Source organism: Lolium rigidum, chromosome 6 (assembly GCF_022539505.1).
Source record: "Lolium rigidum isolate FL_2022 chromosome 6, APGP_CSIRO_Lrig_0.1, whole genome shotgun sequence".
NCBI classification, from domain to species: domain Eukaryota; kingdom Viridiplantae; phylum Streptophyta; class Magnoliopsida; order Poales; family Poaceae; genus Lolium; species Lolium rigidum.
In genome coordinates this window covers 318,983,076-319,006,253 of record NC_061513.1, presented here as the reverse complement: position 1 = coordinate 319,006,253, position 23,178 = coordinate 318,983,076, and the positions used below count along the sequence as shown (strand labels likewise).

At 51.8% G+C, this 23,178-nt stretch overlaps 1 protein-coding gene across 1 annotated transcript; it reads left to right on the top strand.

The window, feature by feature from the left end:
- Positions 1-11,115: 11,115 nt before the first annotated feature.
- Positions 11,116-21,942, top strand: LOC124664670 (pyruvate decarboxylase 1-like). The gene is made up of 8 exons (XM_047202132.1): positions 11,116-11,138; positions 16,444-16,465; positions 18,390-18,992; positions 19,971-20,134; positions 20,225-20,875; positions 21,273-21,390; positions 21,494-21,682; positions 21,772-21,942. The coding sequence occupies exons 1-8, from the start codon at positions 11,116-11,118 to the stop codon at positions 21,940-21,942; spliced, it is 1,941 nt and encodes a 646-aa protein (XP_047058088.1).
- The last annotated feature ends 1,236 nt before the right edge of the window (positions 21,943-23,178 follow it).

Sequence of the window (23,178 nt, the reverse complement as noted above, 5' to 3'; positions counted from 1 at the left end):
CTAATAATTACTAAGCACAACTTGTTTAGAAAAGCACTAACCAGGATTGCTAGCGGCTTTTTCGAAGAATACAGAATGCATAGGTGGCTTGTTTTTCTTTTGTTCCGCGTTGTGTGACCCATATGAGCATAAACTCTAAAGTTATGAAACTATGCAATAAAATTGGTTGTGTGGCATTGATTGGCGCAAAGACGGGGCTCTCCTCCCCTTTTCAAAAAAAGGAATATAACGGATGGTATGTAAGGGAGGCTCGTAATGAGCAAACTGTTAAACTGATCCACAGAGTAATGTGCAAAGCGTTTACATATACATGTCAATTAAACTTGTGAATCAAATTAAAGGCATAAAACAGATGTGGCATTCCAGGTTATCCATCTCATGCTATAAAACTTGTTTTTTAACAGGATGCTATGAAATATGAGTATCTATTGTTTACTTCGAAAACTCTTCGGGCCGACCCTGTCGCTCCCCGCGGGCGACTGGGCGGGCGATTCCAACCGTAACCCAGCAACTCCTCTGCCCTCTCCCTTCCGCCGTCACCGCCAGCATTAGCCGCTGGCCAAAGGCCGTGCGGTGCCGGCGGCGGATCCCGGGATCCCACCCGCGAGGCGGAGGCGCGGGGCTCTCACATCTTGGCGGCGGAGCGACGAGCCGGCGGCTCCTCGTGCAGCGGGCCGGCGCGCCGCGGCGAGATGGCTCCTCGTGGTGGAGGAGGCGGAGCTCGACGATGTTGGCTTCTTCCTCGAGGGCGACGACAATGGCGGCATAGCTTCTAGTGGCAGGGCTTCTTGGGCGACGGGGCGGCAGCCTCACGTTGAGAGGCAAAGTCGGCTATGGCGGCATCCGTGGGTGCGCGCCGTCGTCCTTGGCCGCACGGGTGGCAAGGTGGTGGTGGGTGACGGTCGTGGCGTGGTGGCTGCTCCGGTGGCCACCCACCAGATCTGAAGGTCAGCTCTTTACTCTCACTTTGGCTCTCTTCTCCACCGAAGCTGGTCGTCGGCTCCTGAGGGATCTGGGGACGGTTCGGGGGCGGTGGTGTGAGATTGGGACCGGGGGAAACGCCTAGTTGTCTAGACTACCATGGCAGTGGCGACATCCTGGGGCGCCGTTCTTCCTCTTGAGGCACTGTTGAGGTCCCAGGTTCTCCCCACCCCGGCCATGTTCCTGGGTGAAAACCCAAAATCCTCTAGATTGGGCGACGTCGGTGCCATGGGCGTCGATTCCCCCTTGGGGGCGTCGCCTGGGGAACGGTTGCCAGTTGAGGGCGGTGGTGGTGTTTGGCGGCTGGTAGTGGTGTTGCCCGAGCGCGCTCGGTGACCTGCTCTTTCATCAACGATCGTAGCCCATGTTTGCATTCTTCGCAGCGGCTCCCCTAGAAGGTGGCAGTACAACCTCGGTGGCTTCGTCAGCCTTGGTGGCTTTGTCAGCCTCGGTGAGGCGTGTGTGGTTTCTGGCCAGGTTTGGCTTGTGGTGTGCATTCTCCATAGCTCAGGGGAGTGTATCCAATGTTCGAAGGTTCGGCGTCCTTTGAGGCAGGATGAGAGGGAAGGGATCCTCTAAGACATTGGAAATGGTTGTTGGTACTGCCCCTCCCAACCTATATTGCAGACGACGACTTCCCTCAAGGTAGCAGGTGGCTCCATTGGACATGTGTTGCGTCTTCTCTGGTGGCTTCGCGAGGAGGCTTCGACATCAACAAGCTATTTTCTTGTTTATGGTGTGCTTTTGATGTTCGTTGTGTCGTAAGCAGGTTAGCACCTTGTAACAAACCTTAGCCAACCTTAGCCGTTTGAGGTTTTATTAATTTAAAGATGGGCACTTATACCTTCTGTTTAAAAATCTATTGTTTACTTCTTCCATTTTTTTGAACGGGAAAGGCGTCTCGAAGGAGCCCTGGAGCTATCTTAATTTTAATCCGTGGATACATTTCACAAAAAAGAAAACCAGAACAATCCTAGAACTTTACAAAAAGAATCCTGGAATAGAAATAAAAACACGATTGAGTCATATTGGTCATTTTCGCCGCAAGTAGGCCCGGCTCTATATTTTGCAGGGTCCTATATATGGATAAGTTGACTGGGTCCCAAGGATATATATGAACACACATATCGATAAATATAGAAATATTATTTTTTAGAAACACAGTACAAACGCAGACGCTCACATATACGCGCATACACTCGCCCCCATGAACGCACACACGCACACCCTACCCCTATGAGCACCTCCGAAATACTGAGCCAGCGGGGATCTTGAAATTGACGAAGTCACCACTGGCGCCTCGCTGTCGATGGGAACGTCGCCTCCCACTGAATAAATATTCTGCCTTAATGAGACACACAGATGTCAAACCTGGGATTGAACTCTGGTTCGGGGGTACAACCACCCTCCTAACCACCCAACCTTAGGTTGGTTCTCAATATAGAAATATTTTGTCAACTCGTACTTGTAAAATAATTAAAAATTAACATCCAACTAACATACTCATAGTCTAGGATGTCTATAAATATTTTTTAAGCACTTACATGATGTCATATTATGATATGAAGACAAAATGAATAATAAAATACAACAAGTCGTATTCGTTCTAGTTTATTACTTCAAATAAGAACCAATATTTGTAGTTTCCCATCTTCATCATTTGATTTCACCAAAATGCTCCTTAATTCCTTTACTTTAGCGTGTGTACCAAATTTTGGATCTATGTCTAGATGTGATGCAATGACTTTGACACTCCCAATACTAGAATAGAAGCCATCATCTCTAAACTTTTCATCAGATTCATGGACGACTGTACGTACCAATGTACCACGGGGTATAGGCGAGCAGGGTCTGGCAGTCAGGCAACGGCGAGCAGCAAGCATAGGACCGTGAGGAACAAGGTGTGATGAATATCTTTTCCATAAAAGAAATATATTAATATCGAGAGATACTAATTACACCTCAAATGGTATATGGATGCATATAGCTAAAAAGGAGAAACAAAACTAAAAAAAAGCTCCGCTACGGTATTCCAGCCTTAGCAGCAACAATACATTCACCACCAAGACATCACCTAAACTCTAGGCTTTCCAAAAGCGACGTCTCCAAGAAGGGAATAAACCAATTAAGGTCAGACCTTGGATTTTCACCCTGAATGGTAAGACTCTGGATTTCACCTGTGCTACTGCTCCCACTTACATACTGCTGCTACGAAAATCCAGAACACCAAGCAAGTTCCTTAACAACGCACAAACTCCAACCTCCATTGCTAGTCGTCCAATCTGGCCTTTATGATATTCTCCTCCTCTGATTTCACCATGGACCAGAATATCATCTGATGACAACATATAACAGAGCTTCGCGCCACTCCCTCCAGAATCAAACGGTTGGAATAAAAGCATGGGTGAGCACAACCAAATACCACCCGACCCAGCAAACTCCAGGCAATATGTGCACCGTTACATTTTCCAGTGGAGCCTTCCGGAACTCAACACTCCGGCCAGATCAAGAATCACAAGCCTCGGGCAGTTCTTCATCTTTGCACAAGAGAAACCCTATGACCACCATCTTTATTCGCGATACTAACAGGCCCCCACTCCGCTAGTCGTCTCCTTGATGGAACGGAAGAGGAAAGAGGTAGTCCAGCGCTAGGCTGCAAGTCAACGGCGTCCCGAGGACAGCCATACACCACACAACACCCACCCTGCCTGAACCCATCTGGTCAAGATCGTGCCTCATGACCAAGATTTCGTCCCGACGACGCAGATCACCGTTGTGCCCGCCAAAGCCGCGCAGCCGATGTACTGCCTCCTCCTCATCAACCCCCGATGGAGATCCTCAGGCATCGTCCAACAACGATCGCGCCACTCTGTGCCCCCACCAGCGAATCCCCAACTCCCGAGAGAAGCCGTCGGGCAGCACCTCTCCATCCCCACCACCGTTTGACGGAAAGGGGGCTGCTAACACCGCCAGCGAGGGCGGCGGCCAAAGGGGGAGATGTTGGAGGGGGAGAGGGTGGAGGGTGGAGGCGGCGCCTCTAGAGCCGCTTGGGAGGGAGCGCCCGGGTGCCTACGGTGTGATGAATATCTAGACTCCAGGAGGCCAACTACCTTTAGTGGCCGAGGTGTTCGGGTCAAAGACGACGAAGAGGAGGCTAGATCGTCGAGACTGTCGTTGCCTAATCGACGGTACCTCGGAGGAGGGATCCTCACGAGGGGGAGAAGAAGTAGGGGCCATAGGGCGGAGTGCACACGGGACGGTGGTACGCGAGTTACCCAGCTTCGGAACACCTGCACGATGACAGGGCCTACCGCTGCTTGTCCGGAATTATCCGGGCGCTTTCGCGTTGTTACAATGAGTTGTGGTTGTGCCTCTAGGGCTCCCGGGATCCGGCTTATAAAGGCGCACGGATCTAGGGTTTACATGGAGAGTCCTAGCCGGATTACGTATAGCCTAACTACGGTACAATATCTTGCCGTGCACGTCACGGATCCGCCTTCCATATACGTCGTACCGGATCCGGGTTCCTCATGGGCCTCCATGGATCCGGGTTACTCCTAATGTCGGTACGGATCCGGCTTACCGATCCCGGGCTGGACTTCTTCCTTCATGATCAACAAGAATCGGGCCGCCCGATGGGCCACATGCCTCATCACCATCTCGTGGGCCACCCGGGCTTGCCGGATCTAGGCACTGTCGATGGTACACCCATGAAGTATACCCACAACAGTAGCCCCCAGAGTTCTCCGAGTTTCACCTGCAGCTTCCGCCTTGCTGGTCCATCACGATCTCCGGCAAACGTTGGTAACGCGGAGAAACTTGAAGAGCTCCAACTTCGCATTTTCTTCTTTCTCCAACTATTAGTCGGAAAATGCTCCCATCCTGCGGGACTTCATCCATCGACATTCCAAAGAACATTTCCGGGTTACTCCCTCGCTCGCGAATGAGAACTAACTTATCCTCACGCAATTACCCGGAATCTTAAAAGACTCAAACGGTTCCGCCAATTCTGGCGCCATTTTCGCGCGATTTCTGCGGTAACTTATCTCTAGCCATTTTTACTGTTAGGGTTTGGGACACGTGTCACGCATCCAACGGTGCGACGCTTGCGTTCCGACCACAGGATGCGGAGCACGAATCTTATCCCCTCAGCCTATAAATATCCGCCGTCGAGGCCCTTACCCTCATTCACCCCCCTTCTCACCTCTCCGCCGAGCGCCGCCCGTGAGCTCTTCCTCCGCCGTGCCGGAACCTGCCGGAATAGTCGCCGGAGCATCACCGGAGCGAGTCCACCACCGCAGTGTTCTTCGTGTTCTTAACTCCGGCGAGCCACCGCGCGGAAAACTCATCGCCGGCGACTCCGACCACCGCGTCCGCCATTACAGTAAGTCCTCGAGCTTCATCTTCGCGCCGTAGTTGGTAGGGGTGAACTTGGGGAAGACGATGTGGGATCCGACTAAAGTAAGTTTCCGCCAAACCCTTTTTCCTCAGATGTCTTCAACGACTCCGCCTCCGACCTCGGAACCAATCATGGCGACCCCGATCTCCTCCGCCCCTCCTCCCTTCGTTCCAGTCAGGCTGGATCCTTCAAAGGATTCCGGCAAGGAGGCCGAGGGGACCTCTGCTCACCCGGAGAAAGCTTCCGGGGCGGGTCAAACGGAGCACCAGGCGGAAGAGGTCACGAAGAAGTCAAAAGCTCGGAAGCGAGATTCTGAGGCTAAAGGAAAATGGTGGCCTTGTACCACCACCGAGATGGAGCTCAAGAACCTCGAGTCGGAGGGCTTTCTGCAACCCGGAAGCTGGAGGTCAGTTCCAAATGAACTTGCTCCGGCTCCGAGGGACGACGAGATGGTGCCGACGAAGGCACCGGTGGAGCGCGGATTTTCATTTCCGCCTTCGGACTTCTTCCCGGAGATTCTCGAAGACGTATGGACTCCAACCCCACAACATATCTCCAAACAGCGTGCTCGCCATCAGCAACCACGTCGCCCTCTCGCGAAGGCCATCTCCGGTAACCCCCGAGATCTCTCTCGTTCCAATACTTTTTCTCCGTCAAGAAGGAGAGGATCCGGCAATCCGCCGAACTTGCTACATGCGGATCCATCACCTTTATGCTCCGCCCGGGCCGCGTCTACCCCCCACCGACCGCCACGAATCCGCGAGGTACTGGTCCGGGGGTTTCTTCTATCTGAAGGACGTCTCCGACCCCGCGAGTGAAAAGAAACTTCCGGCTTTTAAGAACTGCCCCGCCAACGAGCTTCCGTCATGGACGCACTGCCCCCACTTCTCCGACTCGCCTCAACTGACCCGCGCTGTCAGGCGGATCTGCAAGCTCACGGAGGAGGGGCTGACGGGGAAGGATTTAACCCTTTCCTGGTTCACCAAGCGGATCCAGCCCGCCGCAACACAGTGGACCGCCTGATGTTTGAATACACAGGGCGCGACGATCCAATGCGCGCCACCAAAGACAATCTTTCCGCCGACGCCATCGACAAGAGGATCCGGGTCCTCATCAAGATCTCACGTGATCTCCATGTTCACGTGTGCAACAAAGACATCCACACGAATGGATCCGGAACCGCGGTACGTCGTCTTGACTTTGGTTTATTGTTTTTCTTCAAACTTTTTCATCTAAGTGTTTAACTTTGCATTAGCTCGAGGCGCTTGAGGAAAATGAACTCGGAACTCTCCTCCGAGTCCCATCCACCGGTAACGCGGATCCGGAAGCCGCATCGGAGGCGGAAGCTCCCGAGGCTTCCCGCCCCGCTAAGAGGAAGAAGCCGGCTCCTTCCAGCCCCCATGCAAAACGCGCCCGCGAAGTGCTCAGCATTGCGGCTACCCGGAAATTGGAGGCGGAAAAGAAGCGCCTCTCGCTGATTAATACCAGCAACAAGGGGCAGCCTGCCATCCAGCATTTCTTCAAACCTTCCGGGTAAATGTCCACTTCCGAGACCCAAGTTCTGATTTAACGCTCGCTCTTATACTTTTACGTTTTTTCCTGAAGCTCCGGGAGCCAGCCCCCCAAGGCCCCAAAGGTCCTTAAGAAGAGAGCCAGGCCATCTCCGGCTTCTTTTCCTATTACTCCTGAGGTTGAAGTTCCGCCTAAGGCTTCCTCCGCCTCCAAGCCGGATCCAAAGGATATTATCAACATTGATGACCTTCCTGAAGATCCCGCTCATCATGGCGACTCCGCCAAGGGGACCTCCTCACCAGTTCCTCCGCCGCATCAGCCAAGCCCGCTTTCGCGGGGCCCACTGGAGAAGAACAGGAGCAAAAGGCTAAGCTCCTCCAAGTTACCAACGCGACCCGAGTCAACCTCCAACCAACTCCGTCCCTCCAAAAACTTACCCTTGCACAACGTCACGCGGAAGTTTCCGCCATGCTGAACAAGGTATGGGGAAAACCGGAGGAGGAAGTGGGTTATCTCGCCGAGCTGGAGGACAGCCTGAAGGAATTTTTCGCCAAGCACAAGGAAGTGCGGCAGGTAATACTAGCCCCCAAGCATTGGGTGATATAGTTCCGTGTAACGTGTATTATCCGATGCTTTCCCATAATGTACTTTAGGCGGAAATTTAAAATTTTTATATCTCAAAGACTGAATTCCTCACTAGCCCCCAAGATTTTAAATATCCGGCTAACTCCCCGCCGCTTCACGTACCACGCGGAAATTGCACGAAGATCCGCGCATTCACGTGCTAGAGCAGATCACGGAGATCGAGGGACTGCGCCGTAACGCGGAAAACAGCCAAAAGGCTATCCAGCCTGCTTGAGACCCGCCTTAAAGGTACGAGATCCGGGTCTTCACTTTTTGTGCTGTCATAGTTCAGGATGCATAATATGTGCAACTTTCTGCCTTCAGAAGAATCTGCCAAGCACTCCTCGTTTGATGAGCTTTCCGCCAAAGTCAAGGTGCTTGAGGCGGAGAACGAGTCCCTCAAAACCTTCATTCATGAATCCTCTAAAAAGGAAACTGAGGCGAGGAAAAAGCTCTCCGAGAAGCATGCCAGCGACCTGGCGGAACTGAATGACAAACTGGAGAAAAGCCAGGGCCGCGTTATTTCCATAATATCCAAGAACAGAGTTCTGGAGGAGGAGGCGGAGGCTATTGACAAACTTATCTTCCGTAAGCATTTTTCCGTGTCGTTGCTCTGACTATCTTGTATGATTCCTCTCTAACGGAACTGAACCTCTTTCTTCCACAGCAAGCCTTGGCTTCGAATGGTCAAAAGAGTCAAACCTTACGAGGACGGAGGCATACGATGAAGCGCGGATATCAATTGACGCGTTATTTGAAGCCTCGTCGCGGAATCGCCACGGCTCCGTCTCCGAAGAAGGCCAAAACCACAGCTCATCGATACGATGACCAAACTTATGGGACCGGTGCCGGATTTCATCAAGGACCGGCGTAAGTCTTCAGCACGCGGAGTCGCCTCCCTAGTCTTGGCCACCCGCAAGGCTCACTTCCCTCGCTCAACCCGGCGAATGTTGCACGCGGAGCCCCCAAGGGTTCCGACATGGGCGCCCTCCTCGCAGAAACCGAAGGCTATGAACAGCTGTTTGTCAGGCGAGTGGATCACTCGTTCTGGTATAACAAGCATGATCTGCCCGAAGGATTTTCCGATGCTGAGGAAGAAGCAGGTGAGCCGGAGTATTACGGGGAAGGATCCGGATCAAGCGGCGAGCATTCCGGAGGAAACTCTGGTGACGACTCCAAAGCCGGATCTGGTGACAGCGACGACGGCTCCACCTACCAAAGAATCGAAGAGGAGGACTCCGAGTAGAGTTCCCGCTTTAAACAATGAAACAAGTTGCATCATTTTGGCCCCGCAGTGGGTTTGTAATAAGACTTAAATTCTTAAGTAGCTAGGAACGAAACGATTATGCATGGGGCGGAAACACTTATCCCGCTATCCGTTAATGTTATGTGCATGTTTCGTTTTATGTCGGAAAGCAAGTGCCGACTTCATTGTTTTCCGGCTTGCCCGCTTGACCTTCCGCGAGCCGGAAGACCTTAGCCGGAAACGCCGCCGCCGGCGACGAAGCCCAATGGCAATCCGTCAATAACCGCGGAAACAAGCCCCTGTGCGTAGGTGCCGGAAATCGCTACTAGGAATCCACGAGTTCGCAACAGTACAACAATTTAATCGTAAAACTTAAGCTTACGTCCTAAAGGACGATTTTTGAAAATCACAACTTTTATACACGCCTAGGCGGAAAAATCCAGCTCGCGGTTTTAGTCGGAAAACATACACGATCTAAAAATGAACAAGTAAAGGAGGTAAAAGACTCAAAGAGTGAACCATAAGCTTTATTTCATTGATCATGTATAACTATTACAGTAGTTTGTAACTCGGAAAGAAGTATGCTAAGTGTAGAAAGGACGTAGCCGTGCGATATTCCAAGGGCGATCTGTTTCATCGTAGATGTCATCCGGATCCTCACGCTTGCGTTTCCGGCGCCGCTAGCAGTGTCTATCCCTCAGCTCGCGGAAATCAACAAGGTAGTACGACCCGTTATGAAGCACTTTGCTAACGACGAAGGGTCCTTCCCATGGAGATTGCAACTTATGGTCTTTCACCCGTCGAAGGCGGAGGACCAGGTCTCCCGCCATGAAGGAGCGTTTCCGAACTCGACGACCGTGATAGCGTCGGAGCTTCGCCGGTAGATGGCGGAGCGCCGATCAGCCTAGGTTCCGAGCTTCCTCGATCAGGTCCACAGATAGCTGTCTGGCCTCGTCGGCTGTTTCTTCATTATAGGCGGAAACTCGCGGCGAATCGTGGATGATGTCGGAGGGAATTACGGCTTCGGATCCGTATACCAGGAAGAATGGGGTAAACCCTGTTGACCTGTTAGGGGTAGTTCGTAAACTCCACAAGACAGCGTCCAACTCATCAGCCTCAGCTCCCGCTGCTCGTCGCAGCGGTTCCTCAAGGCGTGGCTTGATTCCCGATAATATTAGACCGTTTGCCCTTTCAACTTGACCATTGGATTGTGGGTGAGCCACGTATGCGAGGTCCAATCGAATTCCCATTGTCTCACAATAATCCTTCAATTCTCCCTGAGCGAAGTTTGTGCCATTATCTGTGATTATGCTGTGTGGGATGCCGAATCTCATCACGAGGCTGCAGACAAATTTTAGTGCCGTAGCACCATCGGCTTTTCTCACCGGCTTAGCCTCGATCCATTTGCCGAACTTGTCAACAGCCGACCAGGAGGTATTCAAAACCGCCAGAGATGATCTTTTTAACTTACCAACCATATCGAGCCCCCGCACCGCAAATGGCCAGGTGATAGGTATGGTCTTCAGCTCTTGGGCCGGAGCGTTTGGTTGAGTAGCGTAGTACCGACAACCTCGGCAGGTCTTGACTATCTTGTCAAGCATCTTCTTTAGCCGTAAGCCAATAAAAGCCTAGCCGAAAAGCTTTTGCAACGAGTGACCCGGGGGCGGCATGGTGCCCGCAATCCCCTGCGTGGATCTCTCTGAGGATTTCAATGCCATCTTGATTGGAGACGCATTTGAGAAACACCCCTGTTGCGCTTCGTTTGTAGAGCTGTCCATCAACAATTGTGTAGGATCTTGCTCGTCTGATGATCTGGCGTGCGAGGACCTCGTCCTCCGGCAACTTCTGATCGATGAGGTAGTCCAGAAAGGCCGTGTCCAAGCCGGAATGGTGGCCAACACCTCTCCGGCCGGAGACACCGCCACCTCTCGGGTTTTCCGGGTTAGCGCCCTTCACGGAGGGTATCCGAAGATGCTCCAGGAAGATTCCAGGCGGAATTGGCTTTCTCGCCGGATCCGAGCTTGGATAGCATATCCGCCGCCGTGTTATCGTCTCTCCCGACGTACTTGACTTCGTATCCGAGGAAGCACTTGGCGAGCTCATCAACTTCGTCTCTGTAGGCTGCCATGACGGAATTTCTGGCGTTCCAGGTTCCGGCTACTTGCTGTGCCACCAGGTCGGAATCTCCGCAACATATGATGTGCTTGATCCCTATTTCCTTAGCGATGCGCAGTCCGTGTAGTAGAGCCTCGTATTCCGCCATGTTGTTTGTAGCTTCGAAGTGGATCCGCGAACGTACCGCAGCTCTTCTCCGGTAGGGGACTTCAGTGGTGACTCCGGCTCCCGAGCCTTGATGCTGCTTGGATCCATCGAAGTGCATGACCCATGTTTCTCGGTTCCGGCTCCGTACTTGCATCCGGAGCTTCTGTCCAATCTCGCAACGAAATCTGCCAAGACTTGGGATTTTACCGCAGTCCTTGGCTTGTAAGCGATGTCGAAGGCGGATAATTCGATGCCCCATTTGGCCGTCCGTCCCGTTGCGTCGGCGTTGTTGAGAATTGTTGACAGCGGAGCCTTGCTCACAACTCGTTACCGGGTGCTCTTGGAAGTAGTGTCTCAGCCTTCCGGCTGCCTAGGAAAACTCCATAAGCTAGCTTCGAAAGTGAGGGTACCTTTGCTTTGACTCCGTCAAGCACCTCGCTTATGTAGTAGACAGGTCTTTGGACGTCATATTCATGACCTTCTTCCTTTCGCTCCACCACGATGACGAGGCCGATGACTTTGTTGGTAGCCGCCGTATAAAGGAGCATTGGCTCGACTCACCGGGGCTGCCAAGATAGGTGGGGAGGTGAGTATTTCCTTCAACCCTCGAAGAGCTGCGTCACCTGCGTCGTCCCGCACAAATTTGTCCGTTTTCTTCAAGCAACTTGTACTGCAGGTAGCGCCTTCTCGCCAAGACGGCTAACAAACCTACCGATTGCTGCGACACAACCAGCTAGTCGTTGCACATCTTTGAGACAAGTTGGCCGTTTGATACACAGGATTGCCTTGATCTTTTCCGGGTTAACCTCAATGCCTCTCGTGAGAGACTATGAAGCCAAGGAGTTTTCCGGCTGGCACGCCAAAGACGCACTTCAGCCGGATTCAACATCATCTTGTACCCGCGGAGGTTGTCGAAGGTTTCGTGAGGTCGCCGATCAAGTCGGATCCTTTCCGGGTCATGACCGCGATGTCGTCGACGTAGGCGTGCACGTTCCGGCCAATTTGGTCCTTCGTGCATCGCTGCATCGTACGTTGGTAGGTGGCACCTGCGTTTTTCAAACCAAAAGGCATAGTAACATAGCAAGTAAGTACCAAACGGGGTAATGAATGAAGTCGCCTTTTGGTCGGATTCCTTCATCCGGATCCGATGATACCCGGAGTACGCATCAAGAAAACACAGAGTTCCGCCCTCGCCGTCGAATCAATGACTTGGTCAATGCGCGGCAAGGGGAACGGATCCTTCGGGCAATGCTTGTTCAAGCCGTAGTAATCGATGCACATTCTTAGTATTTCAGTTGTTCTTTTTGGGTACAAGGACGGGATTCGCGACCCAATCGGTGTGGATAACTTCTATTACAAAACCTGCTTCTAGTAACTTTGCTAATTCCATTCCTATGGCGCGGCGCTTCTTGTCTCCAAAGCGTCGCATAGCTTGCTTCACCGGTTTAGCCCCCGGATTTATGTTGAGGTAGTGCTCGGCGAGTTCCCTTGGTACTCCGGACATGTCAGAAGGTTGCCATGCGAAGATATCCATGTTAGCGCGGAGGAACTCGACGAGCGCGTCTTCCTATTTGGGGTCCATGTTGGCTCCGATCGAGACTTGCTTGCTAGGGTCATCTTCCTTGAAGTTGACTTTCTTGGTCTCTATCGCGGCTCTGAAGGAGTTTTTCTGTTCGGAGATCTGCTTCTTGGTGGTTTGCATCTCAGCCGGATCCACCGCGGCTCCGTAGCCTTTCAGCCTCTTCTCCGGATATGACGTACTCGCGAAGGCGGCTTCGCCCAACTCGCACTCGTGAGCCTTTTTGTAGTCTCCGGTTATGGTGATCATACCATTAGGACCCGGAATCTTGAGCTTGTTGTAGATATAGCACGCTCTTGCGTGGAACTTGTGGTAGGTGGGCCCGCCGAAGATGACGTGGTAGGAGCTCTTGAAGGGCACAACTTCAAACGTGATCTTTTCTTCGCGGAAATTGTGAACATCGCCGAAAGCCACGGGAAGTGTGATGCTGCCGAGGGAATTCGCCTTCTTACCCGGAACCACGCCGTGAAACTCAGTGTTGCCGTGTTTGAGCTGTTCCTTGGTGAGGTTCATCCGCTCCGCAGTCTCCAGTGTACATGATGTTCAAGCTGGCTCCGCCATCCATGAGGCACTTGGAGAAGTCATACCCGTCTATGCGGGGACTTACAACCAAGGCGTAGTATTCTTTTGGCACAATGGCGGGATGATCCTCCCCGTCAAATGTGCACGGAACTTCCGACCACCTCGACATACCGCGGCACAGCCGGAACCGTGGCGTTCGAGATCCGGGTAGCTGACTTTGTAGCGCGGATCGTTGGGGTTCCGAGGAAGGTGTGGTAAGCCCCCACACTCTTTTTCTCGAAGGGGTTGGATTTACCTCGCGGATCCGGCTTTGGGATCCGGCGAGTTATCATCCTCGTCCATCGCCTCGGAACCGTCCTCCTCCTTGTCCTTGTTCTTGCCCTTGCCTCCTTTGCCGCGTGGGCGGTGCTTCCGGGCTCGCTTGTATCCTCGCTTCCGGGTCGTTCTTTAGGTCGTTGACCCACTTGCAGCTGCGGTTGGTGTGAGTGGACTTCCCCGTAGCCGGATCCAAGTGGGCCAGGCAGGCATGTCTCCGTATTCCTCGTAGGTTTGCGGGGCGCGGATCCGCCGACGGTGACCTCGCTGCCATGCCGCCGACCCCCGCCGGCTCCGCCTCCGCGGCCGCGTCCTCTTCCGCCTCCCGAACCTCCGCGTTGGAACGCCATGGCGACCATGTCGGATCCGCCACTCTTCTCGGTCATCGTGGTTTTTGCGTTTGTGGCCGCCGTTGTTACCGTTATCACGGTTCTTCTTTGTTGGTGCAGGGGGATTGCCGTAGCTGCGATATCACCGCCCGCATCGTCATCGGCGGCAAGTGTGGTCACTGGCAATGGAGATCATCTCATCCAAAGTCAGTTTATTGGCGTTAGCCAAACATGTGAGCTTATGCCTCAGCAATCCTCCTCTCTGTAATCCACCAATGAAGGCGTACATGGCAGTGGTGTGGTCGACGTTTTCGCACTCGTTCCTGCATGCCAACCATCGTGTGAGGAAGTTTCTTGAGGATTCTCCCTTCTTCTCGGATACAAGCTTGTAAGTCGCTTGCCGTGGCAGGTCTTTTGTAGGTGCCCCCGAAGTGTTTCTCGAAAGCGGTCTTCAGTGTCAAACCAGCAAAAGATGGAGTTTTTCTCGAGGTCACCGAGCCGATCCGGGCTGGACCTACAAGGTACAACCGGAGCATGCGGCAGGCGATATTAGGGGTTCCTCCGGCGAAGGTTACCGCATTGTAGTAATCCTCAATCCAGGTATCCGGCCTTTCGGTGCCATCATAATGCTTCAGGTTTCCGGTAGCTTGAGGGAGCTCCTTGGCTTTGGTTCCTCTCGAATCATCCCGCCAAAGCACTTCGGTCCGATGTAGTCGGTTCTCGTATTCGTTGAGGCGTTCCCGCGCGTCGCGCGAACCGTGACGGGGGACTTTGAGCGAGAGCGAGATCTCCGGCCACCGCCTCCGCCTCCACCTCCGCCGCCACCGCTAGGTGGTGGTGAGGGAGACCCGCGAGGGGGCCGATCCGACCTCTTGCTTCCGCCTCCAGCATTCTCCCCGGCCCTCCCGGTGCCGGCTCCGGCTCCCGTGGCTGCCTTCGCCGTGGCGCCGGCTGCCCCGGGTCGTTCCGGCTCCGGCGAGGTTCCGGTCGCGCTCCTCATTCCGGCTCCTCCTAGGCTCGGGCTCACGATCGTTGTTCCGATTCCGGCGAGGTTCCGGCGTGCGCTCCCCGCTTCCGGTTTCCTGAGGGCAGCACGTTGTCGCGGATAACAATTCCACCATGCCCCTGAGGCCTGGTGTTTCCGGCTGGACTACGGCGGCGAGGGGGACGCGGGTAACCATTAGGCGGAGGAGAGGCGTTGCGGTACTTGTCTCGTCCGTAGTACATTGGATCCTTTCCCTTTCTTGGATCTCGACGGTGGCGTCTTTGATGGTACGGGGATCGGATTTGGGTGTTCCCCGGCTTTCCTTCTCGCGTTCCGAGGATCCGGTTCGCGATTCGTCATCTCGATGGCGATTGTCGTGGGCGTCCTTCTGCGCAGTGGAGACGCAATGCTCCGTGTTAGATTCCAACTTGCGCGAAGTGTCTGCTTTGCTTTGTTATTTAACCGCTGAAGCGACGAGCGTGCGTAAGTAGTTGATGTCAATCTCCTCGTCACTTTTCTTCAGGATCTCTGCAGCTTTCGTCATATTGTCCTTTGGGGTTGCGAACGGCCGCCGATCCGTTGGAGTTGCGAAGGTGATCCTGCGAGGAGCTATCAACTCACGCCGGAACTTTTCTACCTCCCGATCAGCTTCAACGATCTTTTCCTCCCAATGCTTTCGGAGTTCCTTGACCTTCGCCAGTCCTTCGTCCACCTCCTGCTCACGCTGGATGAAGTCTTCCACAAAACTCGCGGCGTGCTTTCTTTCCTCCAGCATGGCGGCTGCGGTGTCCTTAAACTTCTTGGCTGTGGCCAGCAGCTCCACTCTTTTAGCTTCTAAAGCTTCTACGTCTTCGGGAGTGATGGGTTTGTTAAGGATATCCGAGCGATAAACTGCATCCATGCCCGCTTGTGCGACCATCTCTTCGAGTGACAGGAGGCTCTCCGAGGAAGAATCCCTACGGGCCGCTCCCGCGACATTGGAGATCCGTGACGGGATGGCTGGGGGTCGGATTGGGTGCCCGCCTCTTCGGATCCGTTCTCTCCGAGCGCCGCTACAGCTGCAAGTACTCGCTTTGGCCGGACGGAATCGACTTCAGTGCTGTTCACCGTATCCGAGTTCCATCACCTTGCGATCAAACTCTTCAGTGTTCATGGATTGAGTGTCTCCGGAAATTGGGCTTAGGTTTCCCAAAATTGACTCTTCAGCCGGAGTTCCGCTTTCTCCGACAGCTTCTTGCTGATCCGGAACAGCGTTGTTTTCCGGGACCTCGACCTGCTCGGGACCAGCTCCGGCTTCATGAGGGGCGGTTCCGGCGGTATGGGCCAAGAAGTGCACAAAGTGACACCTTTGCTTCTCTAACACCTGGGAGACCCAGGCGGATCTGCATTGGTCTTCCACCGTTATTTCCTGCTCAGGGGCGGATTGGGTGGGTTTTGATTTTTTCGGATCTAAGGCGGAATCTTCGCTAGGAAGTTCCCGCGTCTCGTATCGGATCTTCGCGACCGCGTCCCGCTCAGCCGGCGGTCGCGTCGCCGTTACTTACCGAGTGGGTTTCCGTCGGAATCGACGGTTTCCCCGATGAAGATGTGTATGCCGCCAACCGGGACGATGGAGAGCTTGACGGGGTCGGTTTTAGCCGGAATCCAACACTCATCCGGAGGGACGATCGGCAGATTTCCGGCGTAAAGGACACGCCCCACAGCCGATGGTGTCGTCGTAGCTTCCCATGGCGGAACCCTCCCGGCTCCGGCCTCCGTACGCCGCAGGCCCCACGGTGGGCGCCAACCGTCGTTGCCTAATCGACGGTACCTCGGAGGAGGGATCCTCACGAGGGGGAGAAGAAGTAGGGGCCATAGGGCGGAGTGCACACGGGACGGTGGTACGCGAGTTACCCAGCCTTCGGAACACCCGCACGATGACAGGGCCTACCGCCGCTTGTCCGGAATTATCCGGGCGCTTTCGCGTTGTTACAATGAGTTGAGGTTATGCCTCTAGGGCTCCCGGGATCCGGCTTATAAAGGCGCACGGATCTAGGGTTTACATGGAGAGTCCTAGCCGGATTACGTATAGCCTAACTACGGTACAATATCTTGCCGTGCACGTCACGGATCCGCCTTCCATATACGTCGTACTTGGATCCGGGTTCCTCATGGGCCTCCATGGATCCGGGTTACTCTAATGTCGGTACGGATCCGGCTTACTGATCCTGGGCTGGACTTCTTCCTTCATGATCAACAGCAACCGGGCCGCCCGATGGGCCACATGCCTCATCACCATCTGTGGGCCACCCGGGCTTGCCGGATCTAGGCACTGTCGATGGTACACCCATGAAGTATACCCACAACAGAGACCAATCCCAGTATCGATGTGTGCTGCCTGTTTCTCTCTTTCATATCCCCGATCGCCAGTCTTGGTCGCTGGCCGGCTAGGCGTTTGGTTACAAAAGAAATTTTCAGGCCAAACAAAAAGCATCAGCGTGTAGTGGGGAGGTATTGAAAGATTGTTGCACTAACCAATTAAATCAAAAGTCCGAACTCATGGAAAAAGACTAACCAGTGTATTTATATTCAACACTTTCATTCACGTCTAGGCTATTTTAGTTGTTAGTGTGGGTTCGGTGCATGTCGCAGAAGTTTTTTTCTTTTTGTTTTTAATATTGCGCGAACATGGTCTTGGATTTGAGATCTCTTGGCTTTGATACCATGAAAGATTGTTGCACTAATCAATTAAACCAAAAGTCCAAAATAATAAAAAGAGACTAGGCATTATATTTATATTCAACAGGCACGGCCCTTCGGCGTTGCCAACGGTGTCCTAGGGTCCACGTTGGCCCTAGCTGCAGGCAAGGCTTCATCGCCGTTCACCTCCCCGTCGTCAGGGACTAATTATTTGTTGGTTAGAAGATGCAGAACTCTAGGGGGTGTCCGGTAATGGCCTCCACCCATTAGCAACATACCAACTGAAAGGATGACATGTCGTCTATAGAGGGATGAATAGGAGTTTCAAAAAAAGTTACAGATTTGACATGTAAAAAAGCGGAATTAAATTAATGTTTATCTTAGAAACACAAATCTAAATGGAGGCTCTGCTCTCACCTTCGTTGGTACACCACCCCTGCAGCCCATGGCTCTTTGTTTGTTCGACAACACATTTGTTGCCTTTCTTCTCCATCGTGCCTGATCAAATGGAGGCCCCGGGCGTGCTGAAGTGGCATTTAAATTTACACCATCAATTCATACGTAGAGGCGTGTTGCAGTTGCACGCCTAGCGTGAACACCTGTACCGCTGTGCGTTACCTAGGACATTCTGTACGTACAGGCGTCTGACTGGTCGTCTACACCACGAAACAAATATATGCATGACACATGCTCTACTTAAGCTTTTATAAGTGGAGATACATTTGGTGCTGTCACGAATCGGTTCAGGAAGACGAATTTTTGCAGCTTGTTTTGGACTTACAGTGCAGCGTCATCGCCGCAGCTGGCGGGGAGAGCACAAATGTTGTCGTGCCACTTAGTACGAAAATGGCGCCACGCGCCACTTGTTCCCTTTGCGGACTATCTCTGTCTAGAAACCGCCTGCCGGGCGATACATGTGTCAACTCCGACCGACGTATACTAGATCACCAACACAGAGCAGCCAACTTTTCAAAACACACGAACCTTCTCCATCTCTCGGCCTCTCTCCAACAAGGCCAAGAATCTTCGCGCCACCAGCCAACAGTCCACCGCCACCCTGCTCGCCATCCGCCATGGCCGCCGCACTCGGCTCGCTGCCGTCCGCGTCCTCCTCCCCCACCACCGCTCCCTCCATCCCGGCGAACGCCACGCTGGGCCGCCACCTGGCGCGGCGCCTGGCGGAGGTGGGCGCCCGGGACGTTTTCACGGTCCCCGGCGACTTCAACCTCACGCTCCTCGACGAGCTCGAGGCCGAGCAGCCCTCGGGCGGCGGCGTGCGCCTCGTCGGGTGCTGCAACGAGCTCAACGCCGCGTACGCCGCCGACGGGTACGCGCGCGCGGGCCGCGGGGTCGGCGCCTGCGCGGTCACCTTCACCGTCGGCGGGCTCAGCGCCATCAACGCCGTCGCCGGCGCCTTCAGCGAGAACCTGCCCCTCGTCTGCGTCGTCGGGGGACCCAACAGCAACGACTACGGCAGCAGCCGGGTCCTGCACCACACCATCGGCCTGCCCGATTTCACCCAGGAGCTCCGCTGCTTCCAGAACGTCACATGCTACCAGGTACTGTTCTGAATCTGTTCTTGTTCAATTTGGAGATGTTCGGTTCCGATGTCCACCCAGTAAGTTGTAATGTTTCGGATTTTATTAAGGTTTTAGACATACCTTACAGTTATATTTGTCCTAGTTTGAATTGGAATCGAGGGACTGAATGTGAGGTGTAACTCACACTTGTCCTCCTGTCATATTCAGTTACTGAAGATTTTTTCTAATAGTTGTTTCATGTCCATCAGTCTGGGGTTTTGGGTTTAGGTGGAATTGTCAGGGATGTGCCTAAGAATGCCTCTGCTACAGCTCTAGCATTTTCATCCTAAAGCGTTGACCCAATGTGCAGTCCGACAGTATTATGACACAGTTTGCAATATTGCATTATCCTTCCTGACATGCTTCTCTTTCTGTATTGTCGGGTCGCCGTGATGCTAAATCTGCACAACCTGATAGGACCATACGTTCTGCCCTTCTGGGGCATGTAGTTAGGGATCGGCGATTTAGTTTGTACTGTAATTATGAAGAAAAATTGTTCGCTGAACATTGACTACGTGCATGTAGATCCGTCATTGTAGATTCAATCAGATTGATGGTTGGTCATAACTTCTGCACCAACTCAAAATGGACATTCTAAGACCACTATACAGTAACTGTTACTCCTAAATTTGATGAATGATATGGGAAGGTGGTCTAGCTCGGTTCAAATTATGTTTGGCTTATTGGTTCAAATTATGTTACTCCTTCTATGCTTACTTGAACTAATGTCAATTGTGAGTAGCAACTATGCTTAACAACTTCAAGCATAACTTCTGCTCCATTACAACGTTTAGTGCAGCAGTTGTATAATTCTTAACATACTTAAATACTATACAGAACTGGAAGAGGGAATAAATGGTTCATGTGTAGGAAATTACATGAACATGAATAACCAAATGGAAGGTTAACATCGGCCTAAATCTTTATCTTCTGCAAATGGTATCTCAAATATTGCAGGCAGTGGTGAACAACTTGGAGGATGCACATGAACAGATTGACACTGCCATCTCCACCGCACTCAAGGAGAGCAAGCCAGTTTACATCAGCATCAGCTGCAACCTCCCCTCGATCCCGCATCCTACATTTAGCCGCCATCCTGTCCCTTTCTTTCTGTCCCCAAGGTAAGTCGGCAACTCTACGCATATAAAAAGCATGAGGTCGCAGGCAATGGGCATGGTACTACTAATATGATTGAAATTTTCATTTCTCAGATTGTCAAACCAGATGAGCCTTGAAGCAGCAGTGGAAGCCGCTGCGGCTTTCTTGAACAAATCAGTCAAGCCGGTCCTTGTTGGTGGACCGAAAATGAGGGTGGCCAAAGCATGTAAATCTTTTGTAGAGATGGCCGACGCGAGCGGTTATCCCATTGCAGTGATGCCTTCTGCAAAGGGGCTTGTGCCAGAGCACCACTCTAGATTTATCGGCACTTACTGGGGTGCTGTGAGCACTCCATTTTGTGCTGAGATCGTGGAGTCAGCAGATGCCTATCTGTTTGCTGGGCCGATATTTAACGACTACAGCTCGGTTGGGTACTCACTTCTCATCAAGAAGGAGAAGGCGATCATTGTCCAGCCAGACCGAGTGGTGATTGGAAATGGGCCTGCATTTGGGTGTATTCTGATGAATGACTTCTTCCATGCACTTGCAAGCCGGCTTAAGAAGAACACGACTGCGTACGAGAACTACTCACGCATTTTTGTGCCCCAGGGTGAACCTGTTTCGTCTGATCCTGGAGAGCCTTTGAGAGTAAATGTGCTTTTCAAGCATGTTCAGAAAATGTTGTCTGGCAGCTCAGCTGTGATTGCAGAGACTGGGGACTCATGGTTTAACTGCCAGAAGCTGAAACTACCAGAAGGCTGTGGGTAAGGTCCCTAGAGATATTTCAGAGCAGTTACCTTACACCTATGAGTTCCCAGATTGGTTATTGGTCAGATACATTATCTTAGTATTTCTAATTTAGGTCTAGTCAAATTATATTCAGATATATCTTTTTCTGAACTTCAGCAAATGCAATACTATCAAGGAAAATTTGATAAAATGCCACATAGCTGTTTGAACTTTGATAAACAACCTGTGATGTTTCACTGATAAATGGGGTCATATTATCACCTGGTTTCAAATATCAACACATTTCAAAAAGAATAATAAAAGTCTAGACTATTTTTTGCATTCCCGAGCATTGACAAGCGATGTCTTTGTAGTTCAATAGGATGTATCCTGTTCAGTTTTTATTCAATTTAACACTATTTTTTCTGACAGGTACGAATTTCAGATGCAATATGGATCAATTGGTTGGTCGGTGGGTGCAACTCTTGGATATGCACAGGCTGCTAAGGATAAACGTGTCATTTCCTTCATAGGTGATGGCAGCTTTCAGGTACTAGAAATTCAGAATGCCCAAACTTTATACCTTTTTTCTTATTAAGTTCTATCGAAATGTGCAGTTATATATCAAGAAGTAATTGGACTGGTGAATATAGGTGACGGCACAAGAGGTGTCGACGATGATCCGATTGGTGCAGAACAACATCATCTTTCTCATAAACAATGGCGGTTACACCATTGAGGTGGAGATCCATGACGGTCCTTACAACATCATCAAGAACTGGAACTACACTGGCGTGGTGGAAGCATTCCATAATGGCGACGGCAAGTGCTATACTGCAAAGGTTGGTGATGCAGGTGTAAACTGTATTTCTACAGTTAAAAACATTTAAAAATAGCGCATTGCAATGAAATTTCACACCTGTGTCTATAGGTCCGAACAGAGGAGGAACTGAAGAGGGCGATTCAGGCATCTCTAGGACCTAACAAGAATTGCTTGTGCTTTATAGAGGCAATTGTACACAAGGATGACACTAGTAAGGAGCTTCTTGAGTGGGGCTCTAGAGTTTCCGCAGCGAACAGCCGCCCACCAAATCCTCAGTGAACATATCAGATCTTCAGATGATCGATCCTCATCGAGCCTAATGAGGTCATGCTAAATTTCTCAATAGGATATGCTACTGATATCTGAATAAACCATCCATGTAAGTTCAGTATTGTTGCAAGTGCTCATGGCCAATGTACAAAGATGATGCCAGTTGAGGAACTGGTACTCATATTAATTCAATAAATCAGAAATGGACTTTTTGTTGGTCCTAGTAGTGAGCTAAGGACACTCTTGATTTGTCATGCTTATTGAGAATATCAGATCTTTAGATGATCGGTCCTTATCGAGCCTAATGAGGTCATGTAAAAGTTCTGGTATCTGAATAAACCTTCCATGTAAGATCACTACTGTTGCAAGTACTCATGGTCGATGTACAGAGATGATGTCAGTTCAGAAACTAGTACCTACATTTATTCAACAAAATTAAAATCCACTTTTCGTTGGTTGTAGTCAGCTAAAGACACTCTTGTTTTGTCAAGTGAGTTAATCAGAGTGGCAACTGTGTAGCTTTATACATCTAGGCTGCTCTGAGAGAACGGTTTGAGGCTTGTTGTGTTCCCCAAAACCAGGTATTACTAAGTATATTACTAATATAAAACATAGATGTCTTAATAGGGATCAGCTTATCTAAATCCAGCATCAGGACTCGGGATGGAATGCATAGGCTGGCTTGGAGAGAAGAGATTGATGTTACGGATTATAAGTGAACAATCTGACAGACGCTAACATGGACTGCAATAAGCCAGAATTTCCAGTTTTACGTCTGTTTATTTGACTGTCAGACAAACAAATAGAAATGGATATAGTTCCAGTTCCAGATAACCGCAACAAGTCATTACAGTATAAGGATCATAGTTTCAGTATCATCTAGCTAGGGAACGATCGACGATCGGATGCAGGACAGGACTGAACCTCCACGAATCACTGGGAGAGATTCCTCAGCGTATACCACGCGCAGGCGAAAAACTCCAGAGTTGCGAGGTTTCTCACCTGCGTGAGGCCGCGGCGTGCCAACGTCATCTGCTCTCGCACGCGGAGGATGAGGTGGTTCGACGGATTCCCGCCCTGGCGCGCGAACAGGAACTGGCTGATGGTGTCGCTGGCGGCCGTGAGGAAGACCAGGGTCTCCTGACCGACTGTGGCGACCTCGACGTGGCGGGTGGTCCAGCCGTCCCAGAGGTCGGTGCTGGGCAGGCCGAGGTACCGTGCGCAAGCCCTGAGCGTTTCCCCCGC